The sequence below is a fragment of the Serpula lacrymans genome, assembly GCF_000218685.1.
Source record: "Serpula lacrymans var. lacrymans S7.9 unplaced genomic scaffold SERLAscaffold_12, whole genome shotgun sequence".
Taxonomy (NCBI): domain Eukaryota; kingdom Fungi; phylum Basidiomycota; class Agaricomycetes; order Boletales; family Serpulaceae; genus Serpula; species Serpula lacrymans.
The window spans coordinates 476,409-499,979 of record NW_006763301.1 but is presented as its reverse complement, the minus strand read 5'-3'; the positions used below and the strand labels follow the sequence as shown (position 1 = coordinate 499,979).

Below are 23,571 nucleotides of genomic sequence, written 5' to 3'. Positions count from 1 at the left end.
ACTCCTCCTTGGAAATGCGTGGTCAAAACACAAGGAACAGAAAACGCTATTGAACGCGCTCTCTAGATATTTGTAGGGCTCAAGAGACCTAGAATAAGCGTACTTTGGTTGCAGCAAAGAAATGCAGAATATACTGTTGCGCTAAAAGTACTGTGCGAAGTGTGTGCTTTCTAAAGGCAGGCACAAGCAAATATGCATTCGGAATCCAATCCAAAGCAACCTGTCCGAAACCCTAACCTCGGGCTTACATGGACGCTCTTACCTTGCCTGCTCCCTTGAGGACATTTTTCAACTATTTCCCTGTGCATTCTTATCCTGCAATATCCTTTCCTCCAAAGTACCGCTTGTCGAATCCAACCATATGGGTCGCCCCGCCCAGAAACCCTGAGGTAGATTTCTTGAGCAGCGATGTCGAATGCCTGAAATGGCAGGCGTACCTTGCACTCCGAGGTCTGTCCAACGTTGCAGTTCGCTGGGATGTTGCTCCAGAAGGTGCATTAGGCAGGATACTTCCAAACCTACAGATACCCATTTCTAGAGAAGAAGAAGTCCCACAGCTGCTAGCAGCACATATGATACCCGGATGGGTTGATGGGAAGCTTGCAAGCAACCTTGATCCGCTGGAAGGGTATAGAGACGCGGCTCTGAGGGACGAAAGTCACGCATGGGTTACCCTTCTCGAGGGTCCCGTTCATGTCTCCCTGGTCAGATTATTTTCTTCATGGTTCCTTTCTCACTTTACTCACTCTTCTGTAGATGCTCTCTCAGCCCCAGTCCAGTCTTTTTACGCGTCTCGTAAACTTCGAAAGCAAAACGGGAAGACCTATCGAATCCTTGACCAACCCTCCTCCTGCCTTCTTCTCCGGATTGAGTTCCTTGATACCACCATTTGGCACGCATATCCAGTCTTCTTCCGTTCAAGCTCGTTACACAGAAGCTATCGGAGCCCTTTCAGAGCGTCTTGGGAAAGACAAATGGTTCCTCGGTTCAGAGTAAGCACACAGTCTTCACGTCAAAGCACGTCTTCTTATCTCCAGCACTTAAGGAATCCCACTGCTTTGGATGCTCTCGCATTTGCATATCTACACACCATTCTCCAGTCTAAAGATGCACTTCGTATAGAGGTATCACGGCGTGTAAATCTAGTTACATGGGAGCGTAAAGTACGAACACAAGTGCAAGCAGCGTTCCACGCTGCTTCGTAGTCGATACCTGTGGTTTGTTATACTCGAATAAAATGGCTATATAACTTTTGACCATTAGGTGCGCTATTTATGTTTACCATTCCCATTGGTGACACTTCTATTACTGGGCTTAGAGGGAAACCGCTTGCGTAGTGCGGATATCATCTTCATGAACCTAGACAGAGTGTGTGAAACGTTGTGGGCGCGTACAACCATAAATAACTTGCCATAGCCAGTTCAAGGTCTGGAGGACGATGTTGCCTACACCATACACAATAACAAATGTGAAGGGTATTTGATTACGAACAGAGTACAAGGTTTGGAAAAATTCGTAGGACTAAAACCGAGGCTTGAGATAAGTTAATTTGAGCCTGAAGCATGCTCACCATTTTACCGCCCCATATCAGCCGGACGGAGGCAAAACTGCACAGGAGGAAGGCACCGTTCACGAGTTGGAGAATACTACCGGTTTTCCCAGTCTTGTCCAAGAACCTTCAGAGGAATTTGATATCATTTCTGGTGTTAAGTCGGGTATGTATATGGGAGAACTAACCAGTGGATATTCAAGAAAATGGTACTCCTATGATATTTACATCAGCCAATCAGCGGCTATCAAGGATAGGTCGGACGCACAGCTCCCAGAATAAAAAGCGCACGCCGTAGTAAAATAAAAATGGTTTCTGCGATCACAAAGGTCAGATAAGATGGAAAAGCTGCGAACAAAATTATTCACAAGTCCCAGGCCGTATATAGCAAGACACGAAAATCCTGTCAGTACCACTCAGCACCAACACTTACTGGAACATATCAACCAACTCACCATGAAAAACGAATCCTATGTCTGTAAAGTGAATGAGGGAATCTGCTGAATCCCATAAAAAGTATCTGAGGATACACGTTAAAAATGGATTAAGAGGATATTCGTGTGATGAACTCTGGCAGATGCGCACCCACAGGCCACAGCCTGTACGAAGCAGGCCTCGTCGTGCCAACCAAAGGCACGGTCCTCGTCCAGGATGGGAATGTTGAGACACCGCCCGGCGAGATAGATAATAACGACTGCATTCACGAGGGAAACAACATGGACATCCCTGGACCATGTCGAAGATATGGAAGTTATGCGGGCAGATTATATTAATACTTACTCAAGAACCATTGGTCAAAGAATGCTTACCAGTTATGTTTAGCCCTTTTTCCCGTCTGGCCATAGGATATCGGAAAGAACACCGTGCTGAGAATGGGAGAAAGCACGAGACGGACGAAGGTAAAGCATAGACACGACACGAGAATGACGTCCGCGTGTTGCGAAATATTGGGAACTCCAGTTATGTCTGCCAAGGGCTTTGAAAGCTCGCGCACATACGTCCTGACCTGGTGTAGCACGGTTGAGTCGTGTACCATGGTGGTCAATGCAAGACACCTGGAGACACCTGGAAGTGGTCCGGAAGGTTCTTTTGTAGGATTTTGCCTATGGCTATGGGGGTTCGTGCTAGTTTCACAAAGATCCCCAGTCGGCCCTTACGTATAGACGCGCAGTTCCCCCGTTCATCAGGTTCCGAGATTCGAACATTCAGATCCATACACGAAATCGAGGTTAGGGTTGACTATTCTGTGTGAGATTAAAGGACATCAGCACAGACAAAATCAGAGAGACAAGAAATGCAGTTATGATGTTGAAACAAGGTGCCAAAGAACAAAGAGCACTGGGACATGTTGCAGCATCGTTTTCAAGTTCAATCGAGGCTAACTTGAAACGAACATGTGGCAATAAATTCAACACGTGGCTTATATGAGCTGGCAATGACGGCCCAGGGCGCATAGCTGTTCCTATCTGATTGACGGTGATTAAGATGTAGAAAACTGTCGAATATGATTGTGGTAACAGTTACATCCCATGCTACGTCTCCAGTCCTCTGAAAGGGTAAATAAACAATATACTAATGGAAATCCGGGAAGAAAAAATAATACTATAAAAACCGCTCCCAAGATGGATGATGACAGACCGATGTAAACAGGAAGATTTGAAGGTGTAAGAGCCAAGAGGCATGGCGGTAGGGGACTGGATCCATGCAGTAGATCAGGAAGTAGATGTCAGGCCAATGTTCGTTGTTTTGATATCATTGTAAGAAAAATTACGATACGATGGGACGCAAGGAACGTAGGGTGATAATGGTATGGCGAATGTGGTAGGGTATGATGACTATCGCCTTTCTGGGCAGTGTAACACCTGACACGCCCGAACAGAACCTGACTTCTTCGTAGAGATACGACAGGACGCAAGCGTAACATATTGTCGGGTATGTCGAGACAATGGGGTATAGTGAGTATTACATCACAATGCAGTTGCAACCTTGAGCTGGAGGTGCGTATGGGTCTTCACCCTTACCCACGGGCCCCCATACGGATGGTACCTATACAATAAAGAGAATGAGGACGCAGAAAAAAGAAAGGCGCCCGAGTTAAAAATATGAGAGCGAGAAGCATAGCCAGGTGTCTCCTGAATGGAGACTGGGCGTTGAGAGAACTGACGTACCAGATGATCTTTGGTCGTTTTGCAGTACCGAATGAGGCTGTGGTTTAGACGTTAGGAGCGCTGATCAAGAAACGTAGAAAATGTAGCGGACCTTGTACTAGCCTCGCTCACTCTTAGCCTTGGCCGTGCTAAATCCTCTCGCAGCCGTTGATTGTGCTCTGCAAGCCGCCGCAGCTTCAGCTCAGACATAGATTGCTTATGGGGACGGGCATTCATGATGAAATTATTTTAGGGCGTGTGGAGGGTAGTGAACAAATGGTTGAAGGTGGAAAACTGAGCGCCAAACCACGGCCTAAAGAGCTCTGTGAATACAAGAAGCCAAAAAGTCAGCTCAAAAGCTGTAGATATGCTGCAGGCATATAGTACAGAGAGAACGAACCTGTAGCAAAGACGGTCGGTTAGCAAGGAGAGAATGAGGTTGGTGTGAAAGCTATGGGCGGAGCGTGAATTCTTCGCTTGCTGTATTACCGCGTTCTATACTTACAACCGGTTCCATCATCCTGTATTCTTTGCCTTGTATTCCTCGCCTGTCCTCTCCCCTAGAACACCATGGCTCTTCATTTTACGCATATAACCAGTGCTTCAACGTCCAACGAACGGCCTAGTTTTCTGTCGGCGAAGTCACGTCAAAGGACCGAATGCGCTGGAACCGCTCCCTCAGCTGATGCGCATGTTTCAGCACATGGACTGCAAAATCGTGATACAGGATTATCCAAGACTGAAGGTTATCAAAACGGGTTCTATAATCACAACTGTCAATGCCATGCGAAACCTGGGGCCCCTTCAATACAGCAAGATGTCGAAATGGCCAACGCAGAAATCGATCCAACATGTGTCTCTAGAGATTCTGGACCCCGTATCAGACTTACGGAAGATATCAAGCATAACTTTCAAGAGCACCAGCAAGAACACTGGGATGAAGAGGCGACTCTTATCGCTCTTCTAGACGAGTATGTCTTGACGTGCCACACGCCTGCTTAGCACTGCTTGACAATTGGTGTCCTTACGTGCAAATTTTTGAACAACATCTCCAGAGACCAGGAAACTACCCACAATGACAAGTCTGCTATAGTGGATCGTCTTCAGCCTGCCTTCGACAATCACTATATCAATTCTAAGGACTTTTTGAAAGACACGCTCATACCTGTGATTCAACGCGTCAGGGACGTACATGACCACATAGATCTGGAAGTCAATCCTGCTTATGCTGAAGGCCTGCGGATCTTTAATACGAGCTGCCAAAAAATGGAAGATGCATCAAGTCTAGAACATGCGACAGTCCAGGCTATCTACCTGAAAACAAAGGTCTTCCTCGAGCTCTCCTCTGGTGATGTGGCGACGTGATGATTCTTCTCAGATCGAAATCCAGGATTTATTCGACCAACTCAAGAAAACGGACGACGACGGTAAACAGCTTCTCAAACAGCTTGGTGGCGCGGTAGGTGAACGTGGTAGGGTTTTCACTCGTTTAGGTTTATGAGAGTGGTAACGTTGACTTGCCTCAATATGCCTTCTCCAGTCAAACGCCTCCGCGTGTGTGCAGATTCTTTTCCGAAAGAGCTCGAACAGCTTGTCTCGAAACTCGACAAAAAGACTAAATCGCTGGGTGGCAAGGACGAGTTCAAGTCGAAGGAAAAGCTCCTCAGAAGTATTTTGGACAAGTACTAGCACCGCAGGTTATATGATATTCCTTTTTCACTGTTCTATGCTTCCTTGTGATTTTTTTGATCCACGCCCACCTTCATCTAGAGTAGGATTTTTCCTTGTGAGTTTTCTAGATGTTTATTGATGCTTCTCACTGACACGCATACAATCCTCTATTCTACGCTTATAATTTTGGCTAGTATTTCCTATGTATTCGCCTCTGTTCAGTCCGCTCTATACGAGTTGTATTCAATCTTGCACTATCTCCATCGATATCAGACTGTAAAGCAAATACCGAGAATCCAATACTGCATTTTACGGACGCGACCTCTAGCCTTCCTCCACGTGTTATTGTCCGTGAGTATGAGAATTACGTTGAGAAGGTTGGGTGTAACTGAGCCTGCTTCTCAGTCAATGATCTTTGTTGCATCATTCAGATTTTGATATTGGGAAGAGCGGAGTTCCTGGTCCGTTCGACAAGCAAAAGGCCTTATCGTAGAGCAACTGGCGTAATATTGATAGGATTATGCGCATACATGTAACCAACCATACATATACTATTGCCAATTCTTTAGAAATAATTAAAGGTTTAGAAATAAAGATTTCTGAAAGATGCGAACCAGTGCCTCTTGAGCGCAGTGGCGCATTCTGGGTGTGGCACCGCCAAACTCTACTTTTGGAAACGGCTACTATAGTCCCCGCTCACCCACCCACTGGCACTTGGGAAATTCAGCGTTCCTCTTGATACTCTTTCAGGCCAGCTTTGCTCTTGTAATATTTTTCTGCAAAGTTCGTACCACTATTCCTCAGGTCTTTTGGTAGTATCGTCTCAGCTACTGACATCCTTTCATTTTACTTTTCAGGTAGACGCTTGAAGCATTCTACTGACGAGGCATAAACGGCGCTCGCTTTAACGTGCAAAACTCTTCGTTCTTGCATCCACATTCTTTCCATCATGAGTGCTCGAGGTGGTCGGCAATCGATGTCTGAGCTCCGTTATCGACGTCTTCTGGAGCATAACCAGCGTTTGAGGGAGGATTTGGCGAGGCCTAGAATACGAGTGAGCGAGGCTAGTGCTAGGTCAGTGTCAGATCACACAATCATACGTATGAAAGCTAACACAATGCGTAGTCTGATACGTTATTGCAAAACCACACGAGATCACCTCGTTCGTTCACTATTTATTTGCATAATCAACCCTGTTCAGTTACTGACTATTGGTGTACTCTCAGGTTCCATCTGTTTGGGGACCAGTAGGAAGAAGCGAAGACCCTTATGCCCCACAAGGTACCAAAGGCCCCAACTGCTGTGTAATACAATAGTGGCTTGGTCGGGCATTCTGTTGTTGTGTCGTCTGTCAGTAGAGTATTTTTGTGCGCGGAATGCTACAGTTCACCCAGTCATATTTGCGGGATGACTTGTGTATACCACCACCGTGTAACATGCTTTCTTTCACCTTTTGGTTTTCAGCCATTCAACTGCTTTTTAAACTTTTTTTCCTCCATTTACTTTTGTACTTATTAAGTGCCATATGCTTTCCCATGTTACATCCATCGTTGTGACAGGCTAACAGCTACTATATCTTCTTGTTGTTATATGAGTTTGCTTATTACTCGTTAATGTTATCATTATACTGGTAATGGGTGTGTGTATGGCATTGGTGGTGAGCGCAGATGGCACAGCTGCGCAAAGGTACAAATCGGCATTGACGCCTTAAATCGTTTCCAGGAACTTCCTGATACCTGCCTCGTTTAGAGCGCCAATGAACTGATTAGCAGATTGTCCATCTTTGAAAGCTATGACCGTAGGCAATGAGCGTATCTAAATATGATAGAAATCCGCATGAGAAAGGAGCTAATAAGTCACACAACAAGCTACTTACCCTGTATCTTTCCACCAGATCGAATTCTTCGTCGGTGTTGACTGTAACCAAATCTAATGATTTTCCGCTGCCAGTTTTGACCTTGGCATCGCTGGCGAGCCTTTCCAGTATGGGTGATATCATTTTACAAGGCTGACACCAGCTGTTAAGAGTAAAGTGCGTTAAAACAATTCGGAACACGTGGAATGAAAAATATCCACTCGGCATAAAAGTCTACTAGGACAACTTTATCATTCGTGGCGCCATTCTGCACGACCGATTCGAATGTCTGTAGTTAATATACTTTTTGTTACAATCAGAACCGCAAGGATTTACAAGGGAAAAGCACTTTACCTCTTTATTGGCATTGTGATACTGCTCTTGTCGCGGCAATGTTGAGTGAAGGCTTCTTGTAAAGGAGTGTTGGATCTGGACACCATAGGACAACCGGGCACTTCTTTGTAGTTTAGCGATGGAGTTTCTTAACATTTTCAAGCAATACAAAAGCTGTAACCAACCCAGTCCAGGACGGAGGCTTGCGTACGGTAAATTCCGGCGGGATAGTGATCGGGTTCGTCCGTTGGTAGTACTGATGATTCCAACAACTGGACAGAAAGCCCCTCATGACCTCCGTCTCTCCATGTTCTTAACAATTGCAAGGCTTATCTATTTAGCATCACCGGTAATTGACAAATGTTCCCAGCATCATTACGACCGTCACCTCCATTGAGGATGCGACTCATGCCAACAAGAAGCATACGAATCAGTTGTCGCGGGCAACAGTAAGGCTGGATTTCCCATGCCAGTCCTTCTCCTGTAAATGAGGGTCTGTTCTACACGTTCCCCAAACAGCGGTCACCTCCTCTCATCATAGATGAGTTGGCAAGGAAACCCGTTCAGAAATACAGTATAAAGACTTGTCAAGTTGTCTGTAACGTTACACCTCGTCTCTTTCTCTTCTTTCTGCCAGTCAGTCAGTTTTCGCGTTCACGAGCAGAGTATGTGTCTACATGCTATACTTACACTGAGAATATCTCCTTAATTTTTGTCAAACAGGCTCGCTTTTTTTCGTTTCACTTTCAGTCCGAGTTTAGCAGTTTCATCTGGTTGATCCAGTCATTTAACAAACTTTTAAAAATGCGTTTCTCCACCGTCATCGCTGCTCTTGTTTCTGCTGCTGTTCCATTTGTATCCGGCGCCGCTGTTGCGACACCAACAACGTACACGATCCTTGTCGGCATGAACAGCACTCTCACATACACACCTTCATCGTAAGTGGCTCTAATGGCATTTATCAAACTGTTTGGTTTTATCCACTTCATTTTAGAGTTAATGCCACGGTTGGAGATATCATCAACTTCCAATTGTAAGATCTTTTTCGTTCGATGTGTTATTGCATGTCTCATGTCCCCTCAGTGTAGCAGGAAACCATGTTTGTGCATCATCTTTATGTACCAGGGCGCTTCTAATATGTGGGTATCTCAGACTGCCACCCAATCGACATTTGCGGATCCCTGCGCAAACAACACGACACCTATGACGGGAGTAGATTCAGGATTCAAGCCAGTCGCGGCCAATGCCACGTCGCTGCCTGCCTATAGTTTCACGATGACTAACTCCACTCCTTTGTGGTTCTATTGTCGTCAAGCTGGGTAAGTCTCTGGATTAGTCATTCTGTGTTGACACGCTCATATTCAATAATTCTGCAGTCACTGTCAGAAAGGAATGGTGCGTAGAAGTTATTTTCCCGTAAAACACAATTTATGAAGGTGCTTTGAATAGGTTTTCGCTGTCAACCCCACTGCCCAATCGACCTTCGCCATGTTCCAGGAAACCGCGATGTCATCAAACACTACGACTGGTGGAATGGCTACAACTAGCGGAAGTGTCACAGCTCCGGCGGCTGCGGCAGCTACGACAACACCTGCCAACGGTGCATTAGCATTGGGCGGCAGTGCGGCAGGGATTATTACTACGATTGGTTTGCTCGTGGGTGTGCTGATGTGATGCAGTATGGAGCATTTTTTTTGTATTGTTTTGCTGCTTTCGGACTTTTTTTCTCTGTGGGATGTATCGGTTCATTTTCTGCGATGTACTATGCCTACGAACGCAAAATTTTTTGACTGCGGATATGGAGACTGTTCACTGAGTTCCCGTTGTTAGCCAGAGTTCTTGGTGCCCGCCGTAACAGGAAGAATACGCTACGATCTTTCCACCTATCGTCAGATCTGAAATTTTGTAGTATGTAAAAATTCCTCCGTTCTCTGACTATGGTTCGTGCATAGCGCAGTGCCATAGATAGGACGATAAATACTTCTTATCAGTCAACGGTGTCAATGTAGGCAGTCAATTCATATGCATATGATTCCCGATTAGGAAATGGTGTATGATCAAAGAAAATTGTTCCCTCTAACTTGAATCTGAACTTTAGACTCGAAATCTTTCGTCGTTATGCCTGTTCGTTCTCTTCCTCCAAACAAAAAGCGGAAAACAGAAAAGGATGGATTGAGCTTCGAGGTGTCTTCTCGCAGACTAGAAGCTCAGCTAACCTCTGCTGTTGCAAGTAATGCTTCCCTGAACCCTTTGGCCGACTTATTAGACCTGGCCAATACTGCGTCCGATGCACAGGACTTGTCTAAAGTGATATACAGTCTGTACAGAGTTTTTGTGACCATAATACAGAGCGGCAAGCTTGATCGTGGTGGCGACGAAGCCTCGAAGGTCGTGCGCAAGTGGATATGGGAGAGGCTAGACAGTTATGTGGATCTCTTGGTGGGCTTGTTGCAAGATGAAGAAATTTTTTTAAGAGTATGTGGTTGTGCTTGCTCTCGAGGATGACGATTCTCACTCTTAACCAAGAAATCATCTCTCGAGATTTTGTTCTCTTTGCTCAAGCATCTGTCGACCTCTCAAACACAATCATCGTCCCCACCTCAACCACAGTTCCACACTTCGCATTTTAAGAAAATTGTTCGAGGAATATTATTGTGTCCTCCCTCTCCCCGTCCAAGCGTGAAGTCATTGTACGAAGGCAGAACTTTATCCGACGTCAGAGACACATTTATCGACACATGGCTCAGTGTATACGATGACGTGCGGTGGTGTTTTTTAAGGGAGGCAACGTAGGAGGTTTCAGTCGTCAAATTTAGAGCAGTTTTTTCTGACGCTTTTCTCAGCACTATCCTCGCACAAACTACAGTTGCTTCGCATCCGCATTTACCAACCAACCTCCTTGCGATTTTGGAGCAATTGACCACATTTCCTACAGATCCTTCAGAACTGAACTCATGGTGGGTTCAGGAGCTTGGTGCAAAACCACCAAAGCCAAAAGCCAGAAATACTAGTGGAGATGTAGTCGAAGAGGATGAAGATATGTCGTCAAACGAAGATGATGCCGATGACTGGCGGAAATTTTTCGATGAAGATGCCAATGCTAAGAACTCTGGTCCGATAGGAATAAAGGGCAGGATGCATCAGCTAACTTTCCACCAATCTCTTCATTCCCTCCAAGCTCATCGCGCCGTCTTCACTCGTACATGGCTGTCATTTCTTCCGTTCTTGTCTTCCGAGTCTACAGAATCTTATAAGGCATTAACTACCCGGGCGTTGAACATAATGCATCGAGGAGTGCTCCCACATCTGACTCGGCCTGTACTTGTTATGGATTGGGTTGGTGCTTGCGTTGACTTTGGTATGTATTTAGTTCTCATTGTCTGTCAGTCTTTTTCTTGAGATTCTAATGTCTGTGTTATATATGATAGGCGGTGCCGTTGGTTTACTCGCTCTCAACGCTCTTTTTATTCTAATGAAAGAGTACAATCTGTAAGTCGTAACAAGCATTACACCGTTCTCTATAATAACTCTCTGATTTGTTCTAGTGACTACCCATCATTTTACACCCGCCTCTATGCATTTCTAGACAGAGATGTCCTTCATTTAAAACATCGTGCGAGGTTTTTCCGCATGACAGATCTATTCCTTAGCTCCACGTATGGTTTCCTCACAATTTCACCCGATTTCTCTCATGCGGGGATTTTCTAGGCATCTTCCTGCAACGTTATTGGCATCTTTCATCAAACGATTAGCCCGTCTCTCACTTAGCGCCCCGCCAGCTGCGATCATCATGCTCATACCGTTTACTTATAACATACTCAAACGGCACCCGGCACTCATGGTAATGATACATCGCCCCGAAGATGATGAAAGTTCCGAGCATGGTTCGTGATGTATCTTTGGCTTAAAACTCTCAGTTCTTCTCATTGGATCTTTTAGACGTCTTCAAGGCCGATGAAGTCAATCCTAATGTCACTAATGCTTTGGAATCTTCGTTGTGGGAGCTGTACTCGCACAAACGTCACTACGATACCGCCGTCTCTACACTTGCTCGTGTCTTTGAAGAGGCGTTCACAAAACCTGGATATTCCATGGAGGATTTCTTGGACCACACGTATGGCACGGTACGAATATTCATCCCTGCGTAGTTGTGAAGTCTGCTGATATTTGATCGCAGTTGATTGAGACGGAAGTCAAACGGAGAATTAGAAGGGAACCTCCTTTAGCTATGGAGCTCAGGGCCAATCAATTTCCTAATGGTGAAGAGGAAGCTTCGGGCGAACAGGTCGATGTTGTAAGTGAGATGTGGACTTTTGGATGAGATGTGGTCTGTTTCTCCCTGACTAAAAGTATGAAGGCGTACAAAAATGTTGTCTATTAAATTGTTTCGTATACTACTTGATACCAGCAGTATGTAAATCAAGTGACAAACACCCCTGAAACAGCAGCCGCATACGCGTGCGTTGTAAACGGCGTCAAACATTGTATATGGCTGTGGCTGCTACTCATACTGTCAGACAGTACCTCAAGAAGTATCTATCGTGCATGTTAACGCATCAAACGACCTTTATATCATGGATTCCATAAGAGTTACGAAAGTAAGTTAATTATCTATTACGATGATACGGATACAAGTCACATACTCACCGGGACGAATCAGGTGGAAAAGGTATTGTGTGGAAAATCGGGAGGCGCTCAATATGGGACACTACACTTAACTGCCCATCATCTTATCTTTCGACCTAGTGAAGAAAATGCTGAGGAGATGTGGGTGAGTTTGTTCTAAAACTAGTGCAGGCGTTTAGTGACCTTCTTTTTAGATACCTTATCCACTGATATCTCTGGTTTCGCGGATGCCGTTAACGTTGCAAGGACAATGCCCACTAACTTTCCACACGCGGACATTCGAAACATTTTCGTTGTCATTCTCTAAAGAAAATGAAGTAATCGACGTCTTTGAGAGTGTAAAGGAATTGACGGTCGCTCGTGAGTAATCGTGTTTGCAATCCGCTCACAAACCTCATGCCGAGTTCCATCAGCATCTGTAAATCACCTATATGCTTTCTTCTATACCCCCAATCCGCCCTATCCTACCAATACCGGATGGTCTTTGTACTCCCCAAGAGAGGAGTTTGGACGTATGGGAGTTGGAACCCGAACAAAGGCATGGCGCTTCACGGACATCAATAAAGATTATTCCGTGAGTGCATTCATTTCCCTGATGGCTTGTTCTGACACGCGCCATCACAAGTTTTGTCCTACATATCCCTCGCGCTTGATAGTGCCAACGAAAATTAGCGATACCACGCTGCAGTATGCCTCCAAGTACCGCAGCAAAGGCCGAATACCTGCTCTTACATACTTACATTGGGCAAACTACGTTCGTTTTCACATGTTGTTGTTTACATACTTGAGACTGAATATGACCACTGTGCAGGGGAGCATCACACGCTCTAGTCAGCCCATGGTTGGCATAACGCAGAATCGTTCTGTACAGGACGAGAAACTCATTGAAGCCATTTTCCATTCACATTACTCTCCGGAGTCGCGATCACCCAGTGCAGCTGTTTATGGCGCCACGTCTACGAATCTTATTATTGATGCACGACCTACAACAAATGCAATGGCGAACACTGCCAAAGGTGCAGGCACGGAGAACATGGACCATTACAAAGAAGGAAAGAAAGCATATATGGGGATTGATCACATTCACGCCATGCGCGAGTCACTTGCTAAAGTGGTGGAAGCCATACGAGAAGCAGATAGCATCTCTGCCAGTATCAGCGGAAACCTACCAGGAGAATCACAAAATCTTGCTATTCTCGATAGGCAGGCGTTGCGACGTTCAGGCTGGCTGCGTCATATCTCTGCCATCCTTGAAGGGACTCTGCTCATCACTCGCAACGTACATGTCAACTCTTCCCATGTTCTTATCCATTGCTCTGATGGTTGGGATCGGACATCGCAGCTGTCTGCCCTTGCCCAGTTATGTCTAGATCCCTTCTATCGCACGATGCGTGGTTTCGAAATATTGATCGAGAAGGATTGGCTTTCGTTTGGACACAAATTTATGGACCGTTGCGGCCATTTATCCTCGGAGAAATTCTTTGTGTCAGTCCAGGAACCAAATAGTGGCGGCGGCGGCGGCGCAGATGCAGCTCAGGCATTCCTAGCCTCTGTCCAAAACCGATTTGCTTCTCAGAGTCATATTAAAGAAACAAGTCCAGTCTTTCACCAATTTCTAGAGTCCGTGCGGCAAATACAGCGTCAATTCCCTGAGCGGTTTGAGTTCAACCAGCGTTTCCTTCAACAACTTTATTATCACCTCTACTCGTGTCAGTACGGGACGTTCTTGTTCAACAACGAGCGCGAGCGTCGCAACGGCGAGGGAGGTTTAATACCACTTGAAAAAACTATCAGTGTCTGGGATTATATGAATTCGCCACCCGAGGTCGAGAAAAATACGAATCCTTCTTATGATTCCTCACTGGATGATCCTGCGAGCCGAGAGCCACGTGCTGATATGGGTGTCTTATTCCCCAACCCCAAAAATGTTCGGTTTTGGCACGAGTTATATGGGCGAAATGATGAAGAAATGAACGGAAGAATTATCACTTCTCAAGTCAAAGACGGGCCGGAGTTCATACCTGCTATAGAAAATGCAGATGATGACCCAGTAACGACGCAGACAGTATTGGACATCCCTTTACCTCCTTCTCCTGTCAATTCACCTCCAGCTACGCTGTCATCTGGCCGATCTGCCAAACCTACACTGAGCCCTGGAGGCTTATCATCCGGCCTGCGAAGTATCTGGTCATCGCTACCAGACGTCTCGCAGAGCATTAACGAAGAGGAAAACCAGTTATCTGCCCCTCTATCGTCCTCTGTATCGCTACAACCACCTACGCCTACTGCTCGGCCATCTTCGCCCGGTGCATATTTTACACAACAACCGCCCGCCCGCCCCCGTGCAGTAGCAAAGCCTGCGGACTTTTTTGGAAACAGTGGCGTGAGGTCTATGTGGGGAAAGTTTTCCTCAAATGCGAGTGCAGCATTTTCAGTAGTTCAAGAAGCTTATGATGGGGTTGCCAAGGAGCTCAAGGTGGGCCCTTTGACTAATGGCGATAGTGAGGGAGCATTGAGTGGTACTCATGCCGAGCTGCAACATCGTGATACGCTTGGGGACTGGGGAGAAGAACCTTCAACTTCGCGTGGAATCTCTCATACATACAGTATAGGGACGTCATATAACCCCTGGGATAGTGTGAAGCCACAACGATCGATATCAACACTACCGGCAGATAATCCATGGCGCACAACGCCAACATCTTCAATGATACAGGGCTCATCTCCATCCAATTGCTTTGAATCGAGTCCTCTACCACTAGATCCCTCACTTGCACTTCCTCCTTCGAGACCAATGCCAGCACACTTATCTCCCAATTACTCTATTGGGACGAAGGACAGCGTGAGTAAAGATGATCTCACACGCTCATCTGGTGAGAGGCAGGAGTCTGGGACTATCCAAGAAACGGGTGCTTTGGACAGTAGATTGGATCCTCTCGGTGTTGGATTACTCTGATTCACGGTTAGTTGGGGTACCTCTGTACGTTTACTAGCATCGTTTTCACTCTGTTTTTCGGTTCCGTGTTTCCGTGTTCGCTTGCGCAGTATCGAACGTTGGAAATATAATGATAATTTCAACTCAATCGCTGTGCGGCGCCTATAACTGGGCAGCAGAACTATTTTTTGGCCGAAGATGGCGTGATATGAGTCTGCTTATATAAGCCTTGTAAAGGCTTAATTACTTTTTCGCCATCTAGCTTTCCTCTCACCCTTCAGCTCTCTCATCTTTTCTCTCTTTCCCTTTTTCTTCTTCCTCTGCAAAACATCATGTCTGCCAACGGAAGCGCTCGTGCATCTCTTGCTCCTGGTCATTTCCTTTTCACCTCCGAGTCCGTTGGTGAAGGCCACCCTGGTAAGCAATCACTCCCGGCGAAAATTTCTGTGGTCTGACATCTGGACAGATAAGATCTGTGACCAAGTGTCTGATGCGATCGTAAGTTCGTTGTTCTTCTCGCGTTTTCGTATGCTCAAATCAGTTATCTCAGTTGGATGCTTGCCTTGAACAAGATCCCTGGTCCAAGGTCGCTTGTGAGACTGCTTCCAAGACGGGCATGATCATGGTTTTCGGAGAGATCACCACGAAAGCCCATATCGACTACCAGAAAGTCATCCGAAACACCATCAAGCAAATTGGCTATGATGATTCGTCCAAGGGCTTTGATTACAAGACCTGCAACATTCTTGTCGCCATTGAGCAGCAGTCTCCCGATATTGCCGGTGCTTTGGACCACGGTTCGCTAGAATCGCATGGTGCTGGTGACCAGGGTATCATGTTCGGCTATGCTACCGACGAGACTGAGGAGTACATGCCATTGACTATTGTGCTCGCGCACAAGTTGAACGCTGCACTCGCTGCCGCTAGACGTTCTGGTCTCCTTCCGTGGGTGCGTCCCGACTCGAAGACTCAAGTCACCGTCGAGTACAAGAAAGAAGGCGGTGCCATGATTCCTCTTCGCGTCGACACTGTTGTTGTATCGACACAACATGCAGAGGAAGTGACGACTGAAGAAGTCCGCTCATCGATCTTGGAGAAGGTTGTCAAGGGTGTGATCCCTGCCAACCTCCTTGACGAAAGGACCGTCTACCACGTATGTGATGCCCGTGTTGTTTTATCGTGGAGTCTCTGGCTAATAGATAACATACGTAGATCCAACCTTCTGGTCGTTTCGTCATCGGTGGTCCTCAGGGTGACGCTGGTCTTACTGGCCGTAAGATCATCGTCGACACTTACGGTGGCTGGGGCGCTCACGGTGGAGGAGCTTTCTCTGGAAAGGATTTCTCCAAGGTTGATCGATCTGCTGCTTACACCGCTCGTTGGATTGGTGAATACTGCTTCTCTAATGGAGTCTGATTACAGTGCTGACATGACATCACAGCCAAATCCCTCGTGGCTGCTGGTCTTGCTCGTCGTGTTCTTGTGCAGCTTTCGTACGCCATTGGTGTCGCTGAGCCACTTTCTATCTACGTCGATTCTTACGGTACTGGGAAGAAGACTAATGAAGAGTTTGTTGAAATCATCCGCAAGAACTGGGACCTCCGTCCTGGTGTGATGGGTAAGTTTCTAGATGGAATGCAGTAGTATCACTTGCTTACGAGTACTTTCAGTGCGTGAGCTTGAGCTCCAGAAGCCCCGTTACTTGCAGACCGCTTCTTACGGTCACTTCGGTAACCCATCCTACTCTTGGGAGAAGGCCAAGAAGCTTGTCGTTTAATGGTCGTCAACCGTCCATTATTTTTCTCTCGTCCGCATTCGCATCTTTATTTCTCTCATCTGGCATAGGAAGTTCATCCTTCCATCATTTACTGCATCGCACATATATATCTCGTGATCTAGACAAACGCTCAACATAACTTGCTTGTCTTCGCGCCGACTACCTCTTGGAATTTCTTTGCGCTACCTTACCCTATCACGACTAGAACCGAGTACCCAGGGGCTCCGTTCCCCATACCACGACATACGTTCCTGCTGTTCACGTATAACCAGTATATTACTTAGTAGTACCGAAGAATACGACCGCGTTCAACCGCGTATTCAGATTCATTCATGTTTCGTGTGTGTTCTGAGAGCTAGTCCTTTTCCAGGTATGTGTACGTGTACCAATTGCACTTGAATCCGACCGAAGTCCGAAGGATGCGAGGAACCGAGTCGAGGCGATGATTGCTGGGAGATGCAATTATAACTTTATGAAAACCTACAGGCAAGCTTATCACTGGCACCCCAGTGCAGTACTCGACGTCGTCTGACAGAGCAAAGTGTGACTTTATAACCAAGGGCATGTAGATTGTAAAATAAAGATCGATGCCGAGGGTGTCTGGTCTGAGCCATTCTATCCGAAAAATTTACGACGCACGTGTTCTCATCGATTTCCCTCATGCGTCGGTCCGGGGCAGTGACTGAAATTGTAAAAAAAGGTCTCTTAGTGAAATGCCAGACGAATGCTCAGCTCTGTCGTACCCCTGGAAAGAGTGATCACATCTTGTCCATCGCACGTTTGTCCTTTACAGACTTCGACTACCGGCACCGACCCTTTTCTCGTCCTACCGTGACACCAAGTTACCTTTGATCTCGCCAGTAAGCCCCCTTCTTCTTTTGCAGTCAACGTTCTTAACCCGTTCTGTGGCTAGTGTGTGGCATTCTTGGTTTACTCCTCCATGATTCAAATGTAGATGCTGCTCCGGAAATATGTGAAGGATTGTCGCTGTTACAGCATAGAGGACAAGATGCGTGCGGGATCGTCACTTGTGGCCCGAAAGGTCGTTTCTACCAATGCAAGGCCAACGGGATGGTCCGGGATGTTTTCGATTCCAATGCCATCGCAAGACTGATTGGAGGCATGGGAATTGGTCATGGTATGCATACAGAAACTTTGACGTACAGGTACAAAGTCTAATCGGGTATACTGTTTGCTGTACAGTTCGCTATCCAACTGCTGGAAGCTCGAATCATGCTGAAGCACAGCCCTTCTATGTCACTCACCGTATGGCATCGTATTCGCCCATGTTAGTGTTCGATCATCATGTAGCTCCATCATGTTCACTAAAATTATACCCAGAATGGGAACTTGATCAACACCGAATCATTACTGCATTACATGGATGCCACAGCACACCGGCATATCAACACATCATCAGATTCAGAATTGCTTCTCAACATATTTGCCAACAACCTACAGCAGACGGGAAAATTCAGAATTAACGAAGAAGACATCTTCACGGCAATAGGAGGTCTAATGAAGCAATGCAAGGGTGCATATGCCTGTGTGGCTATGCTTGCTGGGTTTGGTATAATCGCCTTTAGGGATCCTAATGGCATCAGACCGGTTGGCTTGGCCGTGAGGAAATCTGGCTCTGGGCGCGATTATGTATTTGCCAGCGAGAGTCTTGTTGCTGACGCGGCAGGATTCAGCGAGTGGGAAGATGTTAAACCTGGTGAGGTCTTTCGTTTGAGTCGTATACATACTGTCCATTCTAACTTGGATATAGGCGAGGCTGTGATCATCACTCGAGCAGGGATTTCACGACGACAGGTGGCTGAACCAGCAACCTTTGCACCTGACATTTTTGAATATGTCTATTTTGCTCGCCCCGATTCTGTTCTTGACGGAATCAGCGTTTATCGCAGTCGCATGGCTATGGGTGATTCTCTCGCAGAGGAAGTAGACAAAATCCTGAAAGAGAAGCAGATAACTGTGGATGTGGTCATCCCAGTCCCCGATACTTCAAGAGTTGCTGCCCTTAACCTCGCGCAAAAATTATGTCTTCCTTACAGGGAAGGTTTTATCAAGAACAGATATGTGGGAAGAACCTTCATTATGCCTGGACAACAAATGCGAAAGAAAAATGTTCGGCGGAAACTCAATGCAATGGCTTTGGAATTTGTGAACAAAAACGTGCTCCTTGTTGATGGTGAGTCATTCGCTAATTCTGTTTGAGCGTTCTCACGCATCACTCACTGGATAAGATTCAATTGTTCGTGGTACAACGTCGAAGGAAATCATCCAGATGGCAAAAGACGTAGGTGCCAAAAAGGTCATAGTTGCAAGCTGTGCGCCACCCATTCGGTAGGTGCCTCTGCATTGGCTCATACATCATCGTTGTTTATCTCAATCAATACAGCCATTCGAACGTATACGGGATAGATATGCCGTCGCGCAATGAACTAGTTGCTCATGGTCGTAGTACGAGCGAAATTGCTGAAGAAATTGGCGCGGATCTTGTAATTTTCCAAACGCTCCCGGACTTGATTTCTTCTGTGCGGCAGTTCAATCCCACTATAACAAAGTTCGACTGCTCCGTTTTCACCGGCGAATACGTTACTGGCGGCGTGGACGAGGGATATCTACAGCATCTTGAGCAGCTGAGGGCTGATAATGTGAAGGATAAGGTGGTTCGTGGAGACCTAGGCGCACTTGAAGGCAAGGGAGGAGGGGGTCAAGCTGGGTCAGCAGAGCGGGTGAATGGTATAAGTTCGAGTGGTCCCATTAATGGAGCGGATGACACAGTCGGGCTGCACAATACATGGAACGTTAGCTGATACTAGCTTCAACCTTTAAGAAAATGTAGTTATGTATTCGTATATCTATCTATCTATGTATGCTGATCAGTGTTGTATGCGTAGAAGTCCTCTGGAATAGAACTTTAGAAATTTGCCTTTCAGTACTTTTGGATAGAGAAATCAACATCACGTGCCCTGACGCGTCGCGACATATTGCCACGGACTTCTCCGCGTCAAACGTTAGACATGAGATTGTCTACAACCGCGGTATCGTGATACCTTGTTGAACACGCCTCCTTTAAATGATATTATACTCTTTAATTCTTGTTCAGGCATTGCTTGTGCTGGCATCTGGCAATGCTACAAGTACCAGGGAATCTGCTTGGAACGGCCACATAGCACCTGGATCAGACAAACCGAGCCGATTTTTGCCTTATTATGTCCCGCCGGGAACAAAAAGCTATGATTCATCTTCCCCTTTCGTCCACTACACCGGTACTTGGATTGATTCATTTTCTCCTGCATATGTGCACAACACACTACGCTGGACGGAGTCGATCGGTTCATCAGTTTCGTTTACATTTCATGGGACTGGAATCGAGATGTTTGGAAATGTGGATAGATCTCATGGTTCCTCAGACGTTTTTATGGACGGGAGGAAAGTCAAAACTGTGGACAGCTGGAGCGACTATGCAAGGCAGCAACAACGCATTTTTTGGGACTACAACTTACCATATGGAAAACACACTATCAAGGTCATCAACATAGGCAAAGGCCATGGTATGATGGGAAACTCTGTTTTGGATGTCGACGCCTTTGTGGTCACGAAAGGTACCGCTGACGAGGGTCAAACACCAGTTAATGCGTCTCTTGCTCTGGAAACCCCGAGTCGGAGGACGCTTATATCGCCAGAGTGGACGTTGCAGCAAAAGGGCGTTACTGGAGTGGCTGCAATGCAGCTAGCCATAATTTCTCCCTCTCATGCCATCATCTTCGACAAAGTGGAACACAATCCACTAACCTTGGACGGGCACCCCGCTTGGGCTGCATTGTACAACTTGAAGACACACGCCGTCAAGCCTTTAACAATGCAATCCAACTCTTTCTGTGCAGGTGGAACGTTCTTGAGTAATGGCACTTTCATCAATGTTGGAGGAAATCCGGTAGTGAGCCATAAAACGTCTGCTGCCGACTTTGGTGATCTGGATGGACTTCAAGCTATCCGCATTTTTGAACCCTGTAATTCAGAAAACGTCGATAAATGCGATATCTACGAAAATCACTCAAGAGTCCGTATGGCGACACCTAGATGGTACCCTACAGTTGTCCGTATCTCGGATGGTAGCGCGATGATCATCGGTGGATCCAAAAAAGGAGGCTGGAACAACAACGCAACGGTCAACAATCCGACTATCGAATACTGGCCACCAAAGTCTATCAACGGTTCTAATGGAATGCCAATACACTTACCGTTTCTCGTCGACACACTTAACTCAAATCTATTTCCTATCGCTTTCGCTCTCCCAGATGGTCGAATGTTTATGGCCGCTAACCGTGATGCGATGATTTATGACTGGCAAAGAAATCAAGAGCAGAGACTGCCACGAATACCAAACGGCGTGCGCGTTACTTATCCTATGGCTGGAACTGGACTTCTCCTTCCACTCTCACCTCAAAATGACTATGCTCCAGAAGTTTTGTTGTGTGGAGGGTCAACCATCGACGATCAAAAACCCGGCTACGAAATCTCTTCGCAAGATCCAGCATCAAGTCAGTGCTCTCGGATAGCTCTCACCCCAAAAGGCATTGCTGAGGGATGGCAAGTCGAACAAATGCCCCAAGCGCGGATGATGCCTGACGCTGTCTTACTCCCAACTGGAGACATCATCATAATCAATGGCGCCAGAACCGGGATTTCAGGATATGGAAACGTCAAAGACCAAGTCGGCATGTCGAATGCCGACAATCCTGTTTTGACTCCTGTCTTGTACAAACCCAGTGCCCCGGAAGGGCAGAGATTCTCTTCGCAAGGGATGCAAAGTAGCTCAATTCCTAGGCTCTACCACTCTGTAGCCACACTGACGCCGAATGGTGATATTATGGTTGCTGGGAGTAACCCAAACCTTGATCGAAGTGAAATCAAGTACGGAACAGAGTATAGGGTAGAGTGGTTCGGTCCTCCTTATATGAAGATGAAGCGCCCTGTTATAGTTGGTGCCCCTGGTAAAATCCTGTTTGGACAAACCTTGAAGTTCATAGTCAATCTTCCAGCATCGCCAAAGGGGGCCCCTGACATCAAAGGTGTGACATCTGTCCATTCCGTGTGTGTGGCACATTCTTAGCATTCATTGTCTTTGTATATAGTTGTCTTAATGGACCTAGGATTTGTGACACATACTGTACATGCTAACTCTCGATCGGTTTATCTCGTTGCGTCACTTTTGGATGATGGGGAGACGATTGAAGTCACAGGCCCGCCAAGTGGTAACATATATCCTCCAGGCCCAGGGTGGATATTCATCGTTGTCGACGGTGTACCCAGCACTGGATCTGAGATCATGGTTGGAGATGGGAAGGGTCCTAAAGTAGATCGTGCTGCATTAAACAAGTAAGTTTCACAAACTTTAGCAGCATATCGGTCACTTACCACTTCGCGTAGCATGCTTAAGAAAACGAAAGTTGATCAGTACGAGGCTTCAAAGAAGAGCAAGAAGAGCAAGAAAGGAAAGAAATTGCACAGCGGATCTAAGTAGATCTGCTTCAAGGCTCCGCTTTGTTTATTTTCGCTGGTTCACCACTGTATCTCGCATTTGATTGTTTGTTGGACTTGTTATATTCGGAAATGAGTAACCTAGATTTGTAAATGTAGCTTTTCGCCCATCTAGTCAGAATCAACAGCGTTAGTTTTACAGGAAACTAGTGTGTGCTCGTAAGGCGTCGGCCAGTAGCAAATAATAAGTATAATGGGCATCCAAAGCATGCCTAGGAAAGTACTACAGGGCTCGCTGCTTCATGCGGCTGCTCACGGTTCTCAACCCAGCATACACCTTCCCAGGAGGTGAACCCAAAATTAAGGAAACGATCGCGTCCCGTGCTATTTTAATGTTTTGGAAAGAGCCCATTATGTGGATTTTTCTGAACGATTATATAGGTCAGCCGCTGCAAACATATTTAATTGTAGAACTCACGTATCAGCTAGGACAATTCTAGTCCGACTGGCATTCTCGATGGTGAATTTTGTTTTTCCATCCTGGCCTGCAATGCGACCTGAGAGGAAATGAGCTTCAGGGAAGTGGGAATGGCAGTGAATAAAAGCTCACCGATGGCGCGTGAAAGGTGATCGCCATGAAGGGTCTTGACATCTTTTATTTCAAAAGAGTCAAGATACAGGTCATCCAAGCGGAGAAGTGCGATGGCATCCTTGATGGAGCAAAAATTAGGAGATGGACATCATGACATATGGTAGTCTTACATTCACGTCAAACCCAAGAGCGAACGCTTTTACAAAATCGGCACCTTTCTGCAGCGCACCAACATCTTTCGTTTGTTTCGATGTCTAGTGATGATAATATTTCAAAAAGATATATAGTGCGCATGCAGGCTATACATACCCGTATCTCTACACATTTTCTTTGTACATTCATTCTGACTTGCAGAAACAGAATCTCCGTCAGCGGACTGAAGATATTTATCCACTCCTTTTTTATCGGTGTCATTCTATGTGGTGGTATGGGAACCCGCCTCGTCTCCGATTTCAAAGATATCTGGACGGCTGAGGCGGATAAAGGAGGGAAAACGGGGACTGCTGTGGATTGCGGTGCAGCTGAAGGATCGACTTCAATCATCAGATCATCGTCTGTGCTGGCTTTTGGTTGAGGCTGGGAGATAGCGTTTT

At 46.3% G+C, this 23,571-nt stretch overlaps 10 protein-coding genes across 10 annotated transcripts; 7 read left to right on the top strand and 3 right to left on the bottom strand.

Moving 5' to 3' along the window:
* Nucleotides 1-250: 250 nt before the first annotated feature.
* SERLADRAFT_475740 (uncharacterized protein) lies at nt 251-2,919 on the bottom strand (the record flags this gene model as incomplete). The annotated part of the gene is made up of 11 exons (XM_007321960.1): nt 251-701; nt 756-992; nt 1,046-1,359; nt 1,412-1,521; nt 1,571-1,676; nt 1,738-1,764; nt 1,818-1,864; nt 1,918-1,952; nt 2,005-2,069; nt 2,135-2,275; nt 2,359-2,919. The coding sequence occupies 9 exons, from the start codon at nt 2,583-2,585 to the stop codon at nt 1,269-1,271; spliced, it is 849 nt and encodes a 282-aa protein (XP_007322022.1).
* Nucleotides 2,920-2,994: 75 nt separating this feature from the next.
* On the bottom strand, nt 2,995-4,169 carry SERLADRAFT_475739 (uncharacterized protein; the record flags this gene model as incomplete). The annotated part of the gene is made up of 4 exons (XM_007321959.1): nt 2,995-3,595; nt 3,718-3,754; nt 3,809-4,019; nt 4,097-4,169. 3 exons carry the CDS (start codon nt 3,931-3,933, stop codon nt 3,512-3,514), a joined length of 246 nt encoding a protein of 81 aa, XP_007322021.1.
* Nucleotides 4,170-6,069: 1,900 nt separating this feature from the next.
* Nucleotides 6,070-7,747, top strand: SERLADRAFT_357787 (uncharacterized protein; the record flags this gene model as incomplete). Its single annotated transcript, XM_007321958.1, has 5 exons — nt 6,070-6,150; nt 6,225-6,441; nt 6,493-6,529; nt 6,594-7,184; nt 7,246-7,747. The coding sequence occupies 3 exons, from the start codon at nt 6,317-6,319 to the stop codon at nt 6,681-6,683; spliced, it is 252 nt and encodes an 83-aa protein (XP_007322020.1).
* A 66-nt stretch (nt 7,748-7,813) lies between these two features.
* Nucleotides 7,814-9,347, top strand: SERLADRAFT_475733 (uncharacterized protein; the record flags this gene model as incomplete). Its single annotated transcript, XM_007321957.1, has 7 exons — nt 7,814-8,220; nt 8,279-8,493; nt 8,550-8,588; nt 8,639-8,654; nt 8,708-8,874; nt 8,932-8,950; nt 9,005-9,347. 6 exons carry the CDS (start codon nt 8,360-8,362, stop codon nt 9,227-9,229), a joined length of 600 nt encoding a protein of 199 aa, XP_007322019.1.
* Nucleotides 9,348-9,673: 326 nt separating this feature from the next.
* SERLADRAFT_363216 (uncharacterized protein) lies at nt 9,674-11,980 on the top strand (the record flags this gene model as incomplete). The annotated part of the gene is made up of 8 exons (XM_007321956.1): nt 9,674-10,030; nt 10,082-10,344; nt 10,399-10,913; nt 10,984-11,044; nt 11,101-11,211; nt 11,264-11,439; nt 11,495-11,679; nt 11,733-11,980. The coding sequence occupies 8 exons, from the start codon at nt 9,674-9,676 to the stop codon at nt 11,874-11,876; spliced, it is 1,812 nt and encodes a 603-aa protein (XP_007322018.1).
* A 232-nt stretch (nt 11,981-12,212) lies between these two features.
* On the top strand, nt 12,213-15,261 carry SERLADRAFT_357783 (uncharacterized protein; the record flags this gene model as incomplete). The annotated part of the gene is made up of 5 exons (XM_007321955.1): nt 12,213-12,326; nt 12,376-12,541; nt 12,595-12,755; nt 12,807-12,935; nt 12,993-15,261. The coding sequence occupies 5 exons, from the start codon at nt 12,321-12,323 to the stop codon at nt 15,135-15,137; spliced, it is 2,607 nt and encodes an 868-aa protein (XP_007322017.1).
* Nucleotides 15,262-15,388: 127 nt separating this feature from the next.
* SERLADRAFT_475727 (uncharacterized protein) lies at nt 15,389-17,244 on the top strand (the record flags this gene model as incomplete). Its single annotated transcript, XM_007321954.1, has 6 exons — nt 15,389-15,533; nt 15,583-15,614; nt 15,667-16,269; nt 16,329-16,503; nt 16,558-16,734; nt 16,787-17,244. 6 exons carry the CDS (start codon nt 15,449-15,451, stop codon nt 16,891-16,893), a joined length of 1,179 nt encoding a protein of 392 aa, XP_007322016.1.
* A 309-nt stretch (nt 17,245-17,553) lies between these two features.
* On the top strand, nt 17,554-19,715 carry SERLADRAFT_372865 (uncharacterized protein; the record flags this gene model as incomplete). Its single annotated transcript, XM_007321953.1, has 7 exons — nt 17,554-17,671; nt 17,807-18,031; nt 18,141-18,181; nt 18,235-18,610; nt 18,665-19,087; nt 19,143-19,242; nt 19,298-19,715. 7 exons carry the CDS (start codon nt 17,554-17,556, stop codon nt 19,713-19,715), a joined length of 1,701 nt encoding a protein of 566 aa, XP_007322015.1.
* A 263-nt stretch (nt 19,716-19,978) lies between these two features.
* On the top strand, nt 19,979-22,429 carry SERLADRAFT_351422 (putative copper radical oxidase; the record flags this gene model as incomplete). The annotated part of the gene is made up of 3 exons (XM_007322325.1): nt 19,979-21,977; nt 22,041-22,284; nt 22,336-22,429. The coding sequence occupies 3 exons, from the start codon at nt 19,979-19,981 to the stop codon at nt 22,427-22,429; spliced, it is 2,337 nt and encodes a 778-aa protein (XP_007322387.1).
* Nucleotides 22,430-22,669: 240 nt separating this feature from the next.
* SERLADRAFT_351535 (uncharacterized protein) lies at nt 22,670-23,521 on the bottom strand (the record flags this gene model as incomplete). The annotated part of the gene is made up of 5 exons (XM_007321952.1): nt 22,670-22,811; nt 22,865-22,943; nt 22,997-23,096; nt 23,149-23,232; nt 23,288-23,521. 5 exons carry the CDS (start codon nt 23,519-23,521, stop codon nt 22,670-22,672), a joined length of 639 nt encoding a protein of 212 aa, XP_007322014.1.
* Nucleotides 23,522-23,571: the final 50 nt, after the last annotated feature.